This window comes from Elephas maximus, chromosome 5 (genome assembly GCF_024166365.1).
Source record: "Elephas maximus indicus isolate mEleMax1 chromosome 5, mEleMax1 primary haplotype, whole genome shotgun sequence".
NCBI lineage: Eukaryota > Metazoa > Chordata > Mammalia > Proboscidea > Elephantidae > Elephas > Elephas maximus.
The window spans coordinates 65247016-65266711 of NC_064823.1; the positions used below are offsets into that span (position 1 = coordinate 65247016).

The following is a 19696-nucleotide window of genomic DNA, read 5'->3' on the forward strand; positions in this document are numbered from 1 at the left end:
TGAAGTCTTCTAATAATAAATTAAGAGAAACCAAAAAAAAAAAAAACCTGTTGCCGATGAGTTGATTCTGACTCATAGTGACCCTATAAAAAAATATAAAATATACAGGGCAGAGTAAAACTGCCCCATACCGATTTCCAAGGAGCGCCTGGTGGATTGGAACTGCTGACCTTTGGTTAGCAGCCATAGCTCTTAACCATTACACCACCATGGTTTCCAAACTAAGAGAAGACTCTAAATGAACAATCTTTGTTCCGATACCTTTGTTTGAAACATTTTAGAATCCCGAGACTTTGGAGATCTGAGGAAGAACTAAATTAAAAAAAAAATTCTCTCCATTGGTCATTTGCCACCGAGGTGAACCCTGACCAAATCATAGCCCATCACGTCCATTCTTTTTCTGAACTGAGAATGAGCTGAAGTAACAAAGGAGGCCTTTAAGTAATGACCCATAAAGTATTTGAAATTTGTAATTAGGAATTAATATTCTTTGGTTACACTAGTCTTTAAAACTCAAATAAATAAATTGCTTGTCATTTGATTTCTAAAAGTTTACATGTTAAAAATATATTGCTAACCTATAGATTGATTTGAGACAATAGCATAAAATACCAGATTCTGAGGATCTTTACTAGAAGTTCACATAAAGCAAGAAAATCCCCTCCACAAAGCAAGTCAATGATATTTTAGTTTTCACTAGATTTTATGTTAGGGGGAGATGTTATAGGTTGAAGTATCTCTATGACTTTGTTTTCTGTCATCCCCTTATTGAGACAGATTCATGGATTAAAAGAGGAAAATGAAACCAGACCAACATGGCTGCTTCTGCAAATTAACACTCCCCTGAAAATACAGAGCTATCTGGTGACCCCACCACCCACATCTTGTACCTCACCTAACACCCACCTATGCCTCCATGACTCAAGAAGGTGTAAAATCTCAAATAATCATTTCTTTACCTTGTACCTCAAGATGACTACAAATGACAAAGTGACAAGACTATATTTATGTATTAATGGATTCATAAATGCTACGGCTGCTAACCAAAGGGTCGGCAGTTCGAAGCCACCAGGCACTCCTTGGAAACTCTATGGGGCAGTTCTACTCTGTCCTATAGGTTCTCTATGAGTTGGAATTGCCTCGTTGGCACTGGCTTTTTGGAAAATGCTTCAGGGAAAGGGCTAAATCTCTGCTGGAATTTAATTTAGACAGAAAACTATTAATTAATTCTTTATTGTCACTAATTTATGTTATCTAGGACAGTATTTTCTTAATTATAAGACTGCTATTTTTTTTTTTTTATGGCATGGAAATACATCCTAACCAAAACCTACCTGAACTAAGTTTGACAATTACTATCAGCAATATGATGAAATCACAGGGGAGTACATCATCATACCCTAAGCCCCTGAAGTCCATAGCAATTAAATCTCCACCACATTACATACAAATAAGTGGGATAAATGTATTCTAAACATATCAACTGTGGTCATTTATTTTTAAAGACAGGTGTCTATTATTTTTGCAAATACAACCTGCTAGTTTCTTTCTCAACTCATCACAAGTCTGACATATGTGATCAACTCCTTCTCTTTGTTGCACAAACTTGTAAAAAGTAGTTTAAAAGGAAAACGAAGTTTTAAAGTCAAGATTATACTCAAAGTACCTATTTTTATTGGTGTCAGTAATTAGGGAGGAAAATATTCAAATAAAACCTCACTTGGTAAAACATTTAAACCAAATCGAACAAAATGAGGTTTTATTTGAATATTTTTAGTTAAACATTTTTATTTGGTTATTGGCTCCTTAAGCCTCTAAGAATAAATATGTGCTGTAAGTTAGTAAAAAGACTACAAATTTTAGATAGCACTACCAATTAGGATAATTATTTTCCCTAGCAAACTATCCTAATCTGTTGTTGGTAGGTGCTATTCCTTCGGTTCCAAGTCATAGAGATTCCATATACAGCAGAATGAAACACTGCCTGGTCCTGCGCCATTCCCACAACTGTTGCCATGTTCGAGCCCATTCTTGCAGCCAATTCATCTTGTTGATGGTCTTCTTCTTTTTCACTGATTTGCTGCTGTACAAAGCATGACGTCCTTCTCCAGGGACTGATCCATCCGGATAACGTGTCCAAAGTATGTGAGACTAAGTCTTGCCATCCTTGTTTCTAAGGAGCATGCTGGCTGTACTTCTTCCAAGGCAGATTTGTTGGTTCTAATCTGAGAGCACCATTAAAATGCCATGGAAAACAACAAACAAAAAATTTGTATCCCTCTTGCCAAAATCAGAGACAGTTGGAGAAGAAAAAGAAAGAAATATAGGAAAAAAAAAAAAAAAAGATAGAAGGTACAGAAAAGAACAGAAAAAGAAGAGAAGGAAAGGGAAGTGAAGGATTTTTCTCAAATCAGAGCTGTCACAAACATGTGCTTTAAGTTAGATCTAGACGGTCATTTCTAATGATGAAGGATGTCTGCTGGACAAGATTTTCATTCTCTTTTTTACTCTACACATGGGAGCAAATGAAGAAGGAAGAGTATTTTTATGCCTAGACTTAGGTTCTACTGCTGAATTAAGGGGACAATATCTACCTTAACGCATTACCCATTGCATTGAGTCGATTCTGACTCATAGTGACCTTATACAACAGAGTAGAACTGCCCCATAGAGTTTCCAAGGAGTGCCTGGTGGATTCAAACTGCTGACCTTTCGGTTAGCAGCTGTAGCACTTAACCACTATGCCACCAGAGTTTCCATACCTGCATTAGCAAAGGAAAATAATAAAAAAAGTTCTCTGAAGAAGGAGGTGTGTGTGACTATGGATGATAGAACCAGGCTGTCTGCATTTTAGATCTCAGCTCTACAACTTACTAGCCATTACCTTGTTTGTTAAATATGGCTTTGTTGTCTGAATAGTAAGGATAAGGCTATTACCTAACTCATAGAATAACTGTGAGGCAAACTGTGTTAATATAAGTAGAAAGTTTAGCACTAGTCTGTGTGCTGTTGCTGCTGATAATGGTTAAAATATTTGGAGAATTAAGGGAAAATTTTATGAAAGGAAAATAGATGATAGACAGAGACAGATAAATAGAAAATAGATACTTTGCTTTCATCTTCCTTTTTTTTTTTTCAAATAAAAGTAACTGGTGGGTCCTTTTTCCCTTCTTCAATGACCTTTAATGATACATTTCTCTTAACTGTAATTACTTATATGTTTTAGGTCCATAATCATTTCCAGAAAGCCAATACAGAAGGCTATCACCATACTCAATTCAGATGATGAAGCTTAGCACTCAGGTGAGCTACATTCAAAACATCTCTATAATCTAAAGAAGGCATGAGCAAAAATACCTTCGAAGTGTTATGGAATCTTTTTTTTTTTTTTTGATTCTTAATTTTATAAATCAAACTGAAGTACTTATCAGCTTATTAATTTGGAAGGCTAGATCTTGCATGCAGTTCCACCAGTCACAAATAAGAAAGTACTGCAAGGAAGGTATACACAACTTGAGAGATGAAAGATTAGAAATAGGAAACTCAACTTAGATTTAGCAAAAAGATTCCTTACGTGTAAACTATATTTAAGTAAAGTACTAGGATTTTTAAATTTAGTTTCCGCTAATAGTCAAAAAGACAAGTGCATCTCAATACTAATTTTCTTAAGAAAAAGACTATTTTCAAAGAAAAAGTAATTTATGTGTGTAAGTTATTTTCAGTGTAGGTACGTCTTTACAGGGGTCCCTGAGTGATGCAAGCAGCTAATGTGCACCCTGCTGCTAACCAAAAGGTTGGTGATTCTGGTCCATCTACAGGTGCCTCAGAAGAAAGGCCTCGAGACCTACTGCCAAAAATTCACCCTTTGAAACCCCAAGTTCTGCTTTAACACTTATGGGGTCGCCCTGAGTCAGAATTGATGGCACGTGGCTACAGCTTTATAGAGTTCATTATTTTCAAAAATTCCATATAAATAAATGAATATTTGAAACACATTTTTGAAAAACAATTATGCAAAGCTCAGATTATGGGGGAATTTCTGATGCTTTAAGTAGAAATCTCTTTTTATGTATCACCTTTTGCAATTAAAGTCTTTTTTTAGAGTGCAGAGTGTTTTGAATGTAACTGTATTTTCAATGATGAACAACTGCGCAGTGCCTCCGAGTCACCAATTATCGTGTATGTACAAAATTCTCAGTGTAAAGTCTCAGAAGAATGAACTGAATGTGTTCCTCTACCCCAGGATACACAAGAAATTTGCTTTTGGAATCCAACCTATTTTCCAATTTTGAAAGCTAAGTACTTTTTTTTAAGTGGTACATTTAAATAAGTACATATAACATATATAATATAGCTTTCATAAATACCAGCTCCCAAAGCCAATCATTTAAATAACCTCTTTTCATAAGTTTGTTTCATTTTACCTAATTTTTGTTATTATTTTTTCCCCCCACTGTGTTTTTTGGTGATGTCAGCACATTCAGGGACACTGTAAATTGTTTCTACTCCAGTAGATGTCAGGCTTTCCCAGGTGCAGACAGAAAGCATCCTGAAAGGCAGGCTGGCTGATGTTGTGATGCCTAATTTTTTAATTCAATATTCCTGCAAACCGATTCTTTCAGCTTTTACCACTAAATAATAATTTCTTTAAATTATATTTTCTTATTCATTAAAAAAAGTAGGAAATGCAAAAATCTCTCATTTGATTACAGAACTACATAAACACTCATTGAATTCTCGAATGTAAAATACAATGTTGTTTTTAGGTGCCCTCAAGTCACTTCCAACTCTTAGTGACCTATGTTTGAGACCATTGTTGAGGCCACTGTGTCAATCCATCTAGTTGAGGGTTTTCCTCTTTCTCACTGACACTCTACTAAGCATGATGTCCGTCCCTGGGATGGGTCCCTCCTCATAACATGCCCTAAGTGCATGATATGAGGTGTTGCCATTCTCGCTTCTAAGGAGAATTATGGCTGAACTTCGTCCAAGACAGATGTGTTTGCTTTTCTGGTAGTCCACGGTATATTCAATATTCTTTGCCAACACCATAATTCAAATGCTTCAGTTCTTCTTCAGTTTTCCTTATTCATTGTCCAGCTTTCAGATACATATGAGGCAATTGAAAATATCATGGCTTGAATCAGGTGCACTTTAGCCCTCAAAGTGACATCTTTTTTTTTAAATAATTTTTATTGTGCGTTAAGTGAAAGTTTACAAATCAAGTCAGTCTCTCACACAAAAACCCATATACACCTTGCTACACACTCCCAATTACTCTCCCCCTAATGAGACAGCCTGCTCTCTCCCTCTACACTCTCTTTTTGTGTCCTTTTTGTCAGCTTCTAACCCCCTCCACCCTCTCATCTCCCTTCCAGGCAGGAGATGCCAACATAGTCTCAAGTGTCCACCTAATCCAAGAAGCTCACTCCTCACCAGCATCCCTCTCCAACCCATTGTCCAGTCCAATCCATGTCTGAAGAGTTGGCTTCGGGAATGGTTCCTGTCCTGGGCCAACAGAAGGTCTGGGGGCCATGACTACCGGACTCCTTCCAGTCTCAGTCAGACCATTAAGTTTGGTCTTATGAGAATTTGGGGTCTGCATCCCACTGCTCTCCTGCTCCCTCAGGGGTTCTCTCTTGTGTCCCCTGTCTGGGCAGTCATCGGTTGTAGCCGGGCACCATCTAGTTCTTCTGGTCTCAGGATGATGTAAGTCTCTGGTTCATGTGGCCCTTTCTGTCTCTTGGGCTCGTAATCACCTTGTGTCCTTGGTGTTCTTCATTCTCCTTTAATCCAGGTGGGTTGAGACCAGTTGATGCATCTTAGATGGCTGCTTGCTAGTGTTTAAGACCCCAGATGCCACTCTTCAAAGTGGGATGCAGAATGTTTTGTTAATAGATTTTATTATGCCAATTGACTTAGATGTCCCCTGAAACCATGATCCCCAGACCTCTACCCCTGATACGCTGGCCTTCAAAGCAGTTTATTCAGGAAACTTCTTCGCTTTTGGTTTAGTCCAATTGTGCTGACCTCCCCTGTATTGTGTGCTGTCTTTCCCTTCACCTAAAGTAGTTCTTATCTACTATCTAATTAGTGAATACCCCTCTCCCACCCTCCCTCCCTCCCCCCTCTTGTAACCACGAAAGAATGTTTTCTTCTCAGTTGAAACTATTTCTCAAGTTCTTTTAATAGTGGTCTTATACAATATTTGTCCTTTTGCAACTGACTGATTTCACTCAGCATAATGCCTTCCAGGTTCCTCCATGCTATGAAATGTTTCACAGATTCCTCACTGTTCTTTATCGATGTGTAGTATTCTATTGTGTGAACATCTTTGCTTTTTAATACTTGAAAGAGGTCTTGTACAGCAGATTTGCCCAGTGCAATACATTGTTTGATTTTTTGACTGCTGTTTCCATGGGCATTGATTGTGGTTACAGGTAAAATGAGATCCTTGACAACTTCAATATTTTCTCTGTTTATCATGATGTTGCTTATTGGTCCAGTTGTGAGGATTTTTGTTTTATGTTGAGGTGTAATCCATACTGAAGGCTGTAATCCTTCATATTCATCAGTAAGTGTTTGAAGTCCTCTAAACTTTGAGCAAGCAAGTTTTGTGTCACCTGCGTATCACAGGTTGTTAATGAGTCATCCCCCACTCCTGATGCCACGTTCTTCTTCATATAATCTAGCTTTTTGGATTATTTGCTCAGCATACAGATTGAATAGGCATGGTGAAAGGATACAATCTTGACTCACACCTGTCCCGATTTTAAACCACACGGTATCCCCTTGTTCTGTTCAAATGACTGCCTCTTGGTCTATGTACAGCTTCTTCAGGAGCACAATTAAGGGTTCTGGAATTCCCGTTCTTTGCAATGTTATCCATAGTTTGTCATGATCCACACTGTCAAATGCCTTTGCATAGTCAATAAAACATAGGTAAACGTCTTTCTGATATTCTCTGCTTTCAGTCATAATTCCTCTCACATCATCAATGACATCCCTCATTCCATGTTATCTTCTGAATCTGGCTTGAATTTCTGGCAATTGCCTGTTGGTATACTACTGAAACCATTTTTGAATTACCTTCAGCAAAATTTTATTTGCATGTGATATTATTGATATTGTTCCATACTTTCTGCATTCTGTTGGATCACCTTTCTTTGGAATGGGTACAGATATGGATCTCTTCCAGTTGTTGGCCAGGTAGCTATCTTCCAAATTTCTTGGTATAGACCATGAGCACTTCTAGCATTGCATCCATTTGTAGAAAAATCTCAATTGGTATTCCCTCAATTCCCGGAGCCTTGTTTTTCACCAATGCCTTCAGTGCTGCTTGGACTTCCTCATTCAGTATCATCTGTTCTTTAACTTATGCTACCTCCTTGAGTGGTTGAATGTCAACTAATTCTTCTGGTGTTGTGTCTTTGCATTTTGCCCATCTTCTTTTGATGCTTCCAGTGCAGTTCAATATTTTTCCCACAGAATCCTTCAATATTGCAAATCAAGTCTCGAATTTTTTCTTCAGTTCCTTCATTTTGAGAAATGCTAAGTGTGTTCTTCCCTTTTGGTTTTTTAACTCCAGATCTTTGCACTTTTCATTATAATAGTTTGTTTTGTCTTCTCAAACTGCCCTTTGAAATCTTCTGTTCAGTTCTTTTACTTCATCATTTTTTCCTTTTGCTTTAGCTACCCTACATTCAAGAGCAAGTTTCAGACTCTCTTCTGACATCCATTTTGGTCTTTTCTGTCTTTTTAATGACTGTTTGCTTTCTTCATGTATGACGTGCTTGATGTCATGCCACAACTCCTTTGGTCTTCCATCATTAGTGTTCAATGAATCAAATCTATTTTTGAGATAGTCTGTAAATTCAGGTGGAATATACTCTAGGTCATGGAGCCCTGGTGGGTCATTGGTTAAGAGTTTGGCTGATAATCAAAAGTTTGGCAGTTTGAATCCACCAGCAGCTCCATGGAAACCCTGCGAGGCAGTTCTACTCTGTACTGTAGGGTCGCTATGAGTCGGAATCGACTCATGGCAACAGGTTTGGTTTTTGGTTTATACTCAAGGTTGTACTTTGGGTTTCATAGACTTGTTTGAATTTTCTTCAGCTTCAACTGGAACTTGCATATGAGCAACTGATGGTCTGTTCCACAGTTGGCTCCTGGCCTTGTTCTGAGTGATGGTATTGAGTTTCTCCATCGTCTGTTTCCACAGATGTAGTCAATTTGATTCCTGTGTATTCCAACTGGTGAGGTCCACAGGTATAGTCACTGTTTATGTTGTTAAAAAAAGGTATTTCCAATGAATAAATCATACGTCTTGGAAAATTCTATCATGTGATTTCCAGTGCCTTTCTATCACCAAGGCCATATTTTCCAACTAGTGATACTTCTTCTTTGTTTCCAACTTTCACAAAAAGATTTTAGCCATCTTCTGCAGTATGAAATTGGTCAAACATGCAATCAAGATGCATTCATAATTGTTGAGAATGGAACATGAAAGCTGGAAAAAATACTATATATGTTTATATATTCAATAATAATTTATGACTGGAAATAGCAAAAATTAAATAGAAAATGATTAATGAGAAAAAATTCAGATATAGAAGATAGTTTATTTGGTGTTTGTTTTCACTAGCAATAATGTAGTAGTAGAGTATTTGCTGTTGTTCATTGCCATCCAGTCAAAATGACTCATGTTGACTGCATATGTGCACAATAAAACTGTTCCATAGGATTTTCAGAAGCAGACAGCCAGGCCTGTCTTCTGAGGCACCTCTACCAAAAACCCAAACCAAACCTGTTGCAATTGAGTCGATCCTCAGAGCCCCAGTCGTGTAGTGGCTAAGAGCTATAGCTGCTAACCAAAAGGCTGGCAGTTTGAATCCACCAGCTGCTCTTCGGAAACCTTATGGGGGCAGTTCTACCCTTTTCTATAGCATCACTATGGGAGGCACGTGGGTTCAAATCACCAACTTCCTGACTAGTATTCAAGTGCCTAACCATTTGAGCCTCCCAGGTACTCCTAGTAATACAGTAGATACATTAATTTCTCAAAGAAATTAAAAAAAAAAGTTTTTACGTCTTTAATATAACGATCTGTTTTTCTTTAGAATTTTACAGCATATAAGCATAATCTCTTTTGGATTCCGTTAGACCTAATAATACTTTACCAAAAAAACACATAAATTCATATGATAGTTTCTTTACATCTCAAATCTATGCATAATTCATACAAAATGAGCAAAAAATGCATATTATAATAGCCAGCAGAATTATCTAATGGCTAGTTTTTGCAATTTTAAAACACACAAATTTTAAACGAAGGTATTTTAACTTTTTGTTTACAAGTGGTCTAATAAAGAATGTGTAGAACTTATTCTAGACATTATATTAGGAGTCATAATTCATTTAACCTAAGTCACCTCTTTGTACATAAAACAAGTTATGTATCATATAAAAAGAATATGACAAAATTCAAAAAAATAAAGTTGTTAAACTCAGCAAATACAGTACCAGTTCTCTTGGGTTTCCAATATTTTAAACTTCTACCTTTTTATGAACTCCATGCATATAAAATAAAATAAAACAACAGACAAAAACAAAAAATGAAAAAACTCCCTGAACTAGCCCTGATTTCCAACCTATCTCTCTCCTCCTTTTTGTAGGAAAATTTCTCAGTAGAGTTATCCATATTAGCTATCTCCTTTTTTCTCACCTTCCTTCATACTTCAATGTGCTTATGCTAGAGCACAGCCCTCACTTAAATTCCTATCATCCCAAAGTCATTAAAATAGTGGATTTTTTCAGTTATCATTTATGTTCAATGCTATTGATCACTTGCCTCCTTTTTGGAATATATTCTTCCTTTTCTCTGTGTAACACCACATGTTTCTAGTTTCCTCACTAACTTCTCTGGCCACCCCACTTCAGGCTCTATGGCAGTATATCTTCCATTATTAGCCCATTAAATATTATCATTTCTTAAATCACCATTCTAGGCTCCCTTTTCCTATATTGTGCAATATTATCCACGTCCATGACTTCTCATATTTCTATATAGTCTGTTGTTTTGATCTCCATTTTGAGCTTCAAACCCATCCAATAGTCAGTCAACCCACAGAGATTTACTGAGGTCTTTCTATGTGCCTTGCACTGTTCTAGGCAGTAAACAGAATAGTAAATAAGACAGACAAGGTTCCTGTTTTCAGGGAACATATTCTATTGTAAGTGGAAACCTTGGTGGCGTAGTGCTTAAGAGCTACAGCTGCTAACCAAAAGACTGGCAGTTCAAATCCACCAGGCGCTCCTAGGAAACTCTATGGGGCAGTTCTACTCTGTTCTATAGGGCCGCTATGAGTCGGAATCGACTTGACGGCAATGGGTTTGGTTTGTGTTGTTTTTTTTTTTTTGGTATATTCTATTGTGGAAAGACATAAAATGTATAACTGTCCAAATAAATTGAAATAAATACAAGTCATGAAAAAAAATAAGGGTGAAGGGGTAGGAATTGTGGGTGAGAGGATGAACAACTTTACGTTGGGTGGTCAGAGGAGGTATCTTTGAGGAGGTGACATCAAAACTGAAGTTGCAGTGGGAAAAGAAGCCATTTATTCTAAATGCTGAAGGAAGAGCATTCCAGGAAGAACAAAGAGGAAGCTTCTCTGATATACAGATTAACTTGATATGTTCAGTAACTAGAAAGAAGGCCAGTGTTGCTGGAAGAAATAGAGTGGCGTGAGTGTAGACAGTGATGAAAGATCAGATCACAAAGGTAGTCAGGGTCATGTCAAGTAAGACCTTCAGAGCCACAGGGAAGATTTAGAATTTTGTTCTAAACATAATGGAAAACCAATGAGTGATTTTAAACAGGCAAATGAAATACCATATTTCCCATATTTTAATACACATGTCTCTAAAATCAAGAATATATTTTGAAATCAATGGTATCTTTCAGTCACTGTGGGTCACAGTAGTTACTGTCATTTCCTTAGAAATACCTTAACCAGCTGATTTCATTTATATTCATCTTTTTATTATGAGAAGAGTGATATATGATTTTTAAAAAGCCTCTATCCAAATCTGAAAGAGATAAATAAATTTAATAATTTCAAGTGATAAGGAAGCATGATATCATACTTCAATTGGTCATGACTTTTCTTTCTTATTAGTACCTAAAGGAAGTGTCAGTTAGAATGGGTGATATATTGCAGTAATGAAGTGCATTAATCTGACTTAAATGTTCAAAAGATCTTTCACTTGTGTGACTGTGTATTACAAGAGCCAAGACTGAAAGCATGTGGATCAGTTAGGAGACTAAGGTGGGTAATGGTGGCTAGGAGTAGGATGGTGATAATGAAGGTGGATAACAAAGAATGTACTGGTCAGCACCAAGCAACATTTTGTTCTATTATACATAAGGTTACTATGAATTGGAGCTGACTTGATGGCAACCAACAATAACAAATGAAGGTGGAGAAAAACTGAGAGATTTGTCATTTTTTTGTGGGAGGGGGATACCAAGAGAACTTGTTGATAGATTGGATGAAGACTTGGAGGGGGAGAAAAATGTCAAAGATATACCCAAAGTTTCCAGTTCATGGAACTATGCATTCAGTGAGAAGGTAAAGGCTGAGGTATATATGTGCAAACCCATTGCCATCAAGTCAATTCCAATTGAGAGTAACCCTGTAAGAACAGGGTAAAACTGCCCTGTAGGGCTTCCAAGTAAATCCTTATGGAAGCAGACTGCCACATTTTTCTCCCACGGAGCAGGTGGTGGGTTCTAATCGCCAACTTTTTGATTAGCAGCTGAGCACTTTAATGACTGCAACACCAGGGCTCTTTTATATGTGTGCAGGAGTTGGAAATTGTGGGAGAAGTTAAGCAGGCAGTTGGCTATATAGCGTATGCCTTATTTTACCTATTACCCTCTTGGGGAAGATTTACTGACCCCAAGCTAGGCTATTCAGCCTGTTACACAGTCTCATAAGCTTCCCAGAATACTTTTCACCATTTCATTCAACATCAGTGTTTGTGATTCAGTTTTTCCTCCCTGCATCTGTTTCGTTGGCCTAGAGGTTCCATAAGGGCAGGATATATTTGAGTTTTTATTCATCATTTTACTTGCAGCACAAGCACAGTGCTAGGGATATATTAGGTGCTCAACAATTACTTGTTCAACACATAAATACATTAATCCTAATTTTTTCTTTTTATTTCAAAGCACTTGGTCACTGACCCACAACCAGTCAGCCAGACAGGAAACCACAGCTCTGTTGCAGCCAGGAGCTCCTTAAACACTAAGAGAAAGTATAAGCTGAGAGAAAAAAAAAGCCAGAAAAATTCTGTAGAAAAAAAAATCAGTAGTAAACAAAAGTATTCCTTTTACTAAGAATTATTATAAAATTCCCAAGAAAAGAAGAAAAAAAGATGAATTTATCCAGATTAATATTTTTGTTTGTTTTTAGAAAAGAGAACTAAGGATATTTCTTTTGGAAAGACTTCTTTATATTCACATTTTGACCCTCAAATTTTACATTGTTTGGATTAAATATTTATTGTGTACCTACTATAAGCCGGAGACTTTGCTAGAACTTAAAATATGTCTTTATATGCAAAGAGATCAAAAGTTAACTGTAATTGTAATACACTGTTATAAGTGCAAGGAGCCCTGGCAGCACAGTGGATAAAGCGCTGGACCGCTAATTGTAAGGTCAGTGGTTTGAAACCACCAGTGGCTCTGCAGGAGAAAGATGCAGCAGTTTGCTTCCACAGAGGTTTACAGCCTTGGAAAACCTATGGGGTCGCTGTGAGTAAGAACTGACTTGATGGCTATGGTTTTGGTTGTAAGTGCAGTGATAAGAGAATTCAAAGAGACTATTAGGAGTAGCTGGAGCCCTAGCGGGGTAGTAGTTAAGAGCTATAGCTGCTAAGCAAAAGGTTGGCAGTTCCAATCCACCAGCTGATTCTTGGAAACCCTGTAAGGCAGTTCTTCTCTGTCTTATAGGATCCCTATGAGTCGGAATTGACTCAAAGTCAATGTGTTTGGTTTTTGGTTTTACAGGAACAGCTAGAAGGGCCACCTAACAGCCTGCAAAGTCTTCCTAGAGGCACTGTTATTAGGTGTAGAGAGAGTGAAAAAAACAAAAACAAAAAAACAGTTGTCACTGAGTCAGTTCTGTCAGTGTGTCAGAGTAGAATTGTACTGCCTAGGGTTTTCAATGGCTGATTTTTCATAAGGCGGATTACCAGACCTTTCTTCTGTAATGTCTCTGGGTGGACTCAAACCACCAGCATTTGTGTCAGCAGCCAAAAATTTTAACCATTTGCACCACACAGGGACATAGAGGGAATAGTTGATGGGAAAAGAGGATCAAGCTAGCTGAAGGGACAGAGAACAAAAGTAGGTTCAACAAACAGCATATTGTGAACCAAAGAGCTACTAATTTTAATCGGCAGGAAGTAGCAGAAGATAAGACTGGAGAGGTTGGCAGGAGCTAGGCCAAAGATGGTGTTGTATGACTAGATAAGAAATCTGGACTTTATCCTGTAGGCAACAAATATCCTTTGAAGGCTCATAAGCAGGGGATTGAACTCGTCATTCATTTACCACTTGGAAGAATAGACTATACATGCTGAGGGTCTATAGTGTAGGGGTTAAGAGCTATGGCTCTGAAGCCATCCAGCCTGGGTTTGAATCTTTGCTCTGAGAGTTATTAGATAAATGACCTTGGGTAAATTACTTAACTTCTCTGTAAATAACAGTGTCTTCCTTGTGTGGTTATGGTATTGATTAAATAAGTGAATATAAATAAAGCACTTGAAGAGTGCCTGGAACAAATGTCATATAAGTGTTTGTTGTTATTACTACTATTATTACTTGCTAATCAGATGAAAATATGAAAGACTTCTTTTGACCTTATCATGCTTTCTTTGCATTAGTACTAAGTCCATTATAGAAAGACCTAGGTTTCTCTAACACCATCACCAATATCTTTCCGGTATCTTTTTTTCATGACCTAGCGAGTGAGAAAGCTTGGACTTAATGGAAAGAATTACCAGAATAAAATCTCAGGTTCTCCAGAATCTCAGGCTATAGAATCTCTAAGCGCAGTAGGTAGTTTTTACTGAAAGAATGTAAGCTTTCCATTGGGGATCCCATGGGATAAAGTTCCATTCAGTAAATTACAATTTTAATAGCTTGTTTCCTCCTAACAAATATTGAACTCTTAGAAACCTGGCTGACTGACGTATCCATGTTTACTTTTCATAGCCTGTATCTCTTGAAGGCATGGATTATTATTTTTTTATATTCTGTCTTCCCAAAGACATATCACAACGCTAGGCACGTAATAGGCAATTTATAAACAATTATCAAATAAATGAGTGTTCCCAAACTTCAAAAGTAATTTTTTAGATAAAAACAACTAGCATTTATTTTAGCAACTAATATCAAAGTATTAATTACTAGTTGTAATTATAAATCAACTCTATGCCACTCTCTGTATGCTATATAAAATTTAAGTGGTATTTTGATTTGAATTGCCCCTTTGTTTTTTTTAATTATATCACCTATTTTATTAAAATCTTCTGGATGATAGCATCTCTGAAAAGTTCACAGTTGTATCCTTTGAGTGCCTAAGAGTTCTATGTAATCAGTAAAATAAAAGATGAATTACAGACTAACAAAATATGAGTAGAAATAAAACGTGTGATTTAGAAAAGACTTTCAATAAATGGCATGTATTATTATTTCTTAATAGACAACATTCTCTGTCCAAAAACATAAAAGAAATTCATATGTATCCGTTAATGTGTCTGTTATAGACTAAATCTATTGATCTATTGTTGTGTGCCATAGAGTTGATTCTGACTCATAGTAACCCTATAGAATGAGTAGAACTGCTTCATAGGATTTCCTAAGCTGTATTTTTTTTTTTTTTTAAATCTTTATGAGAGCAGATCACCAGCTTTCTTCTCCTGCAGAGTCACTTGTGGGTTCGAACCACCAAACTTTCAGTTAAGAAATGAGTGCTTAACCATTGTGCCACCAGAACTCCTTAAACTAAACCTACCAATGCCAAATGGAACAATCTGTAATCTGTAGCACGTGTAAATTTATAGCAAATTGAGATTTTTCTTAATTCCACAGAGTGAAAAAGTTTTTAGTTAAAATCAGATTTACATATATAATATATTTATATATATAATAGTATAACTACAGTGAAAACTAGTTTTAGGTAATGAAGCATATATAAATAAGAATTAATTGACTAAATTGATCCATATCATCTTGAAAATGAAATCATTTTCCGGTAGTGAGATAGCTTAGCTGTTAGCTTGCGATCTTATAGACCCTACACTCAGAGAGAGAGAGAGAGAAAAAAAAGAATGATTCTTACTTTCCTCTAGTTGTTTCAAAACTTGATTTTTGATAGTCAGTTCTTTGGCTTCCACGGCTGTCACCTCTGCTGAGATATGTCTCCTGTGGGGATCGATTTCCCATACCTCCAACTGAGTTTAGGGAGCTCTCTTGTTGATTTGACTTCCTGGCAAAGCTCTGAAGAAATTTCAGTGTAGAGTTGGACAGCACCACTGATCCTTCCCCAGGACTAACTTTGCTGCTAGATTGGGTCGGGAGGGCAAGAGTCTGTAACTTTACCAGTCCTTCTTCTGCATTCTCTGTGGATGTTACAGTTTGGTTTATCTCAAGCTTGGGAGGGGCACTTGCCTTTGAGGGAAGCCATGTTGACTTTAGAAGACTTTCTTCAGAGGTTCTTGCCTCAGGAGTTGTGGCTGTCTCAGCTGACATGATCTCGGTGGTTGGTAGCATTTGAAGACTTTGTGTTTTATTTAGAGGAACTGAAACAGAGGTCATATTCTTCTGGGAATGTTCATTCTTGGGGGTAGTCCAAGCATCTGTAGTGCTGCTAACTCCAAGGCCACTCCATAAACTAGAAAGCAGGACAAATAGACTTGCTCTCTTCATTTCAGTAGTTTGTAGCAAGAAGTTCAAGTGAATTTGGACAACAATGTCCTTCTAGCCTCTTGGATAGCTGCTTCCACACTGAATCTGCTAGGACAGAGCTGTGCCAATTTGAGAGGTGTAGAGGAAACAGGTTTCTGTGTTTTGTAGTGGACTGAGGAAGTTCGATTTCCTGTTTCTGTAGGTTTTTTGTGACCTCTGACCTCTGGAGGATGGATCTATGGAAGTGGTGACTCTGCTGAAGCTAAGGTTAATGGGAAAACACAGACAATCGTTACCAGGAAAAACCATGAGAAAAACATCAAGTAACTTTCCTACATATACTCATGTTTCATGTGTCACTGATTTCGAAGAGAAATTTTATGTTGATGATGGAGAGTGTTGAACTTTGTTTAGATGGGCTGAATCAAGGAATTTAACATTTTGTTCTTTGACTCAAGGAAATTGTGAAAAATTGTGAACATTTTTTGTGACTTCTTTTTCCATTGTGCCTCATCCAGAGAGTCACATTTTGTACACACACACACACACACACAAACTCATAAGAACTCATTTACAATGATTCTGCCCTTTCACACATCACAGACTGAATGATGAAAACCAAATGTGTATATTGTAAGTACACTTCAGCTGTAGCATTATTTGAAGTTAATCTCAATGATCTTAAGTAATAACAAATAAATAAAAACATAAATCAATGAATTATACAGGTATACCCAGAACTGATTTCAAATTTTGCTCTCAGAACTTCTACCAGAGTTACCAACTAATGAAATAAACAGAATTTTACTTTGTCTATTTTCCAATTCTCATCTTCTAGTGGTTGAGGCTGGAGGAACTGCAGCCAGAATTCTCCTTAGAAGCAAGGATGGTCAGACTACATCTCACATACTTTGGACATGTTGTCAGGTGGGGTTGGTCCCTGGAGAAGGAACCCCAAGTAAAGGGTCAGTGAAAAAGAGGAAGATACTCAATGAGATGGACTGACACAGTGGCTGCAACAATGGGTTCAAGCATAACAACAATTGTGAGGATGGTGCAGGACCGGGCAGTGTTTTGTTCTGTTATACATGGGGTCACTATGAGTCGGAACTGACTCAATGGCACCTAACAACAAAAACAACAGTGGTTGAGGCAGTAAGTATTTTACCACTAAGGAGGGGATGAAGAAAAAGTGGAGTTACCTGTAAATAAATTAAAATGGGATCATCAATAATTCTTTTGTTCTTTTACTGTAGTACGAAAGTACATTAGTTGTAGGTAACAGGGGACTAAATTGATTAATCACTTTTATATGGTTGTTCTCCTGGTAGAAATGCTTCATGGGATTTACGATTTTACTTCTCCAGGAAATCTCTGATCCACAGGTTAAAATTAATTTTTTTCATCTGTGAAATTCCATAGAAGACTACTTAGCCGTGTATGTTACTTAAGTTATAATACTTTGTTCATTCATTTGTTCATTAATTCATCCACTCATCCATTCAGTAATTATCCAAACATTGCCAGACTATGCAATGCACTCTCTTAAGTGCTTGGAATATAAAAGAAAGCAAGAATATTCTTGGCTCTCAATTTGCTTATGATCTACTATGTGGTATTTGAAGGCTGGGTCCATGTGTAATTAATCTTCCTCTCGACTTCTGTGCCAGACACTAGGCTTTTTCTGGGTACACATTTAGTCATGGAATATTTTCCAGAATTGGAACATTGGAAACCTGGTCCCTGGTTGGTTATGTAATGTTGTAAATATATGCTACTTATTCCTAATGCTGTATAAAGGACACTAGGATTTGAAAAAAGGCCTAACTTTTTCCCAAATACTAACTACTTAGCCCTAATCCTTTTGTTCACCTCAATCTTGGCCATCTATTTCTACAAATATATTGTTGACATATTAGAGAGTATATCATATAGGATTAGTGGAACTAACACACACACTAATCAACGGCAACCACAACTGACTTTGATGTAAAGTTCAGAGCATCTATTTCTCTGATATGCCACAGAGCAATCCCACAAATCCTGCATTAGTAAAAGAGCAAAAAGATGCAGACACAGACAACCCAGCAACAATTAGTTACTAAACAGGGTGATGAAACAGCCTAATTTTCACATGACAAACATTTTTTTCAGTACTAAGAAAAAGACATTATAGCTTCATGGTCTGGAAAAGAGAGAAGCAATGAGATTTGCCTGAGAGTAGAAGAGTGATGCAGTAAAGCCCAGGTAAACTTTGTTTCTATTTAGTGTTTGATTTTAAAACCATTTCCTTAGACTTGGTAAAAGTAGTTAAATAGACTGTCCTGGACGTTGAAGAAACAACCAGAAAAAAAGCAAACTTGGATTTTTTTTTTTTTTGCTTCAATACTTTGCATGAGCACCTTGCTCCTGTTCAGAGGAAGTGAACTTCAGTGGTAAAGGGTCACACACTGGATCAATAACTGATAGCAAATAGCTATCAAATGGTAATAAAAACTGAACTGAGCTAAGCAATTCATTTCACCTCTAGAAAGGTATGGATCAATAATGACTTTTAGTCACCACCATCCTAGCTTACAACTGACCTTGTGATTAAAAGGTCAAAGGTTCTTTATGTCATTGTCAATCCACCAAGCCATTTTGTGCTGTAACTCTCCAGAGAATCCCCAGGTCATTTGATGGTTTTAGGCATATGGATCAGCCCTTAATTGGAGACATATAATATCTGTACTCCAGAAATCATTAGAGGCCTAACCTCAAACTCTGCTTCTTGGGACTCATTGATACTCATCAAATCACAATTAAGAAAAACAATATTCCTGGGAGGACTGGCTGTAGGGTACTCGGTCCATGCATTCTAGATACTCTCAATATCATCCTTGGATTAAAATACGCCTTCAGAACCTTATATACCTGGACTTTACCAGTCTGACTAAACCTCCAGTGCCAATTAGATTGTTGATGATAAGTTACATTTTACCATACTGTCATGTATTCACCTGGAATGATTTTATAAGGGGGGGAACCATGAATCTCACTTAATTATGTGCCATTATGAAGTTTTTACATATTTTTTCATTATCATAAACATAGGATCAAACATATACTGCAAAATGGGTTATTTCTAGGTGATGACATAATGGGTTCATTTTATTTTTCTTTCCCCCTTATAGTCAACATAAATTCATTTGTAGTCACAAGGTAAAATAAAAGTGTTTATTAAGCTAAAAAGAAATACAAATAAGAGTTAACAGAGAATCTTAGATTAAGGAGTTCATTATTTGTAGATTTTGCCAAGTATTTGCCATTTTTACGGCTGCAGGAGTCACTATTCTTTGTAAATTGTTTGGAGGACTGGAATAATTCCTACTAGGTTAATAGGAAATCTTTACAACTCCTTTCTTTTTTTGTGTGAGAAATTATTATTTTCTTTAAATAGTTTAGAACTGTTAAAAATAAGATTTCATCTAGCCCTCCTCTGACAGTTAACTCTATCAAAAAAATAATTGAAGAAAACAAAGTTTTAAGCTTTTTTCAATTTTATGTTGGTTGAAAAATATTTTAAAATCTTAAATTTAGATGTAGGCAAAAGAAGTTATAAGTATAAAGAAAAAGAACTAGGGAAAGGAAAGGACAATATTTGATATTTTGCTTTGAGTGGTTACAATTTTCAAAATTCATTGAACTGAACACTTCAGATCTGTGCATCTTATTGTATAT

At 36.8% G+C, this 19696-nt stretch overlaps 1 protein-coding gene across 2 annotated transcripts in view; it reads right to left on the reverse strand.

Moving 5' to 3' along the window:
* Positions 1-16095, reverse strand: part of MMRN1 (multimerin 1) — a 74524-nt gene extending 58429 nt beyond the window's left edge. For both annotated transcript variants that reach the window (XM_049885713.1, XM_049885712.1), the window contains exon 1: positions 15411-16095. In XM_049885713.1, the coding sequence (XP_049741670.1) occupies positions 15411-15997 (587 nt within the window). In that variant the 5' untranslated portion in view covers positions 15998-16095. The remainder of the gene's footprint in view (positions 1-15410) is intronic.
* Between the last annotated feature and the right edge of the window lie 3601 nt (positions 16096-19696).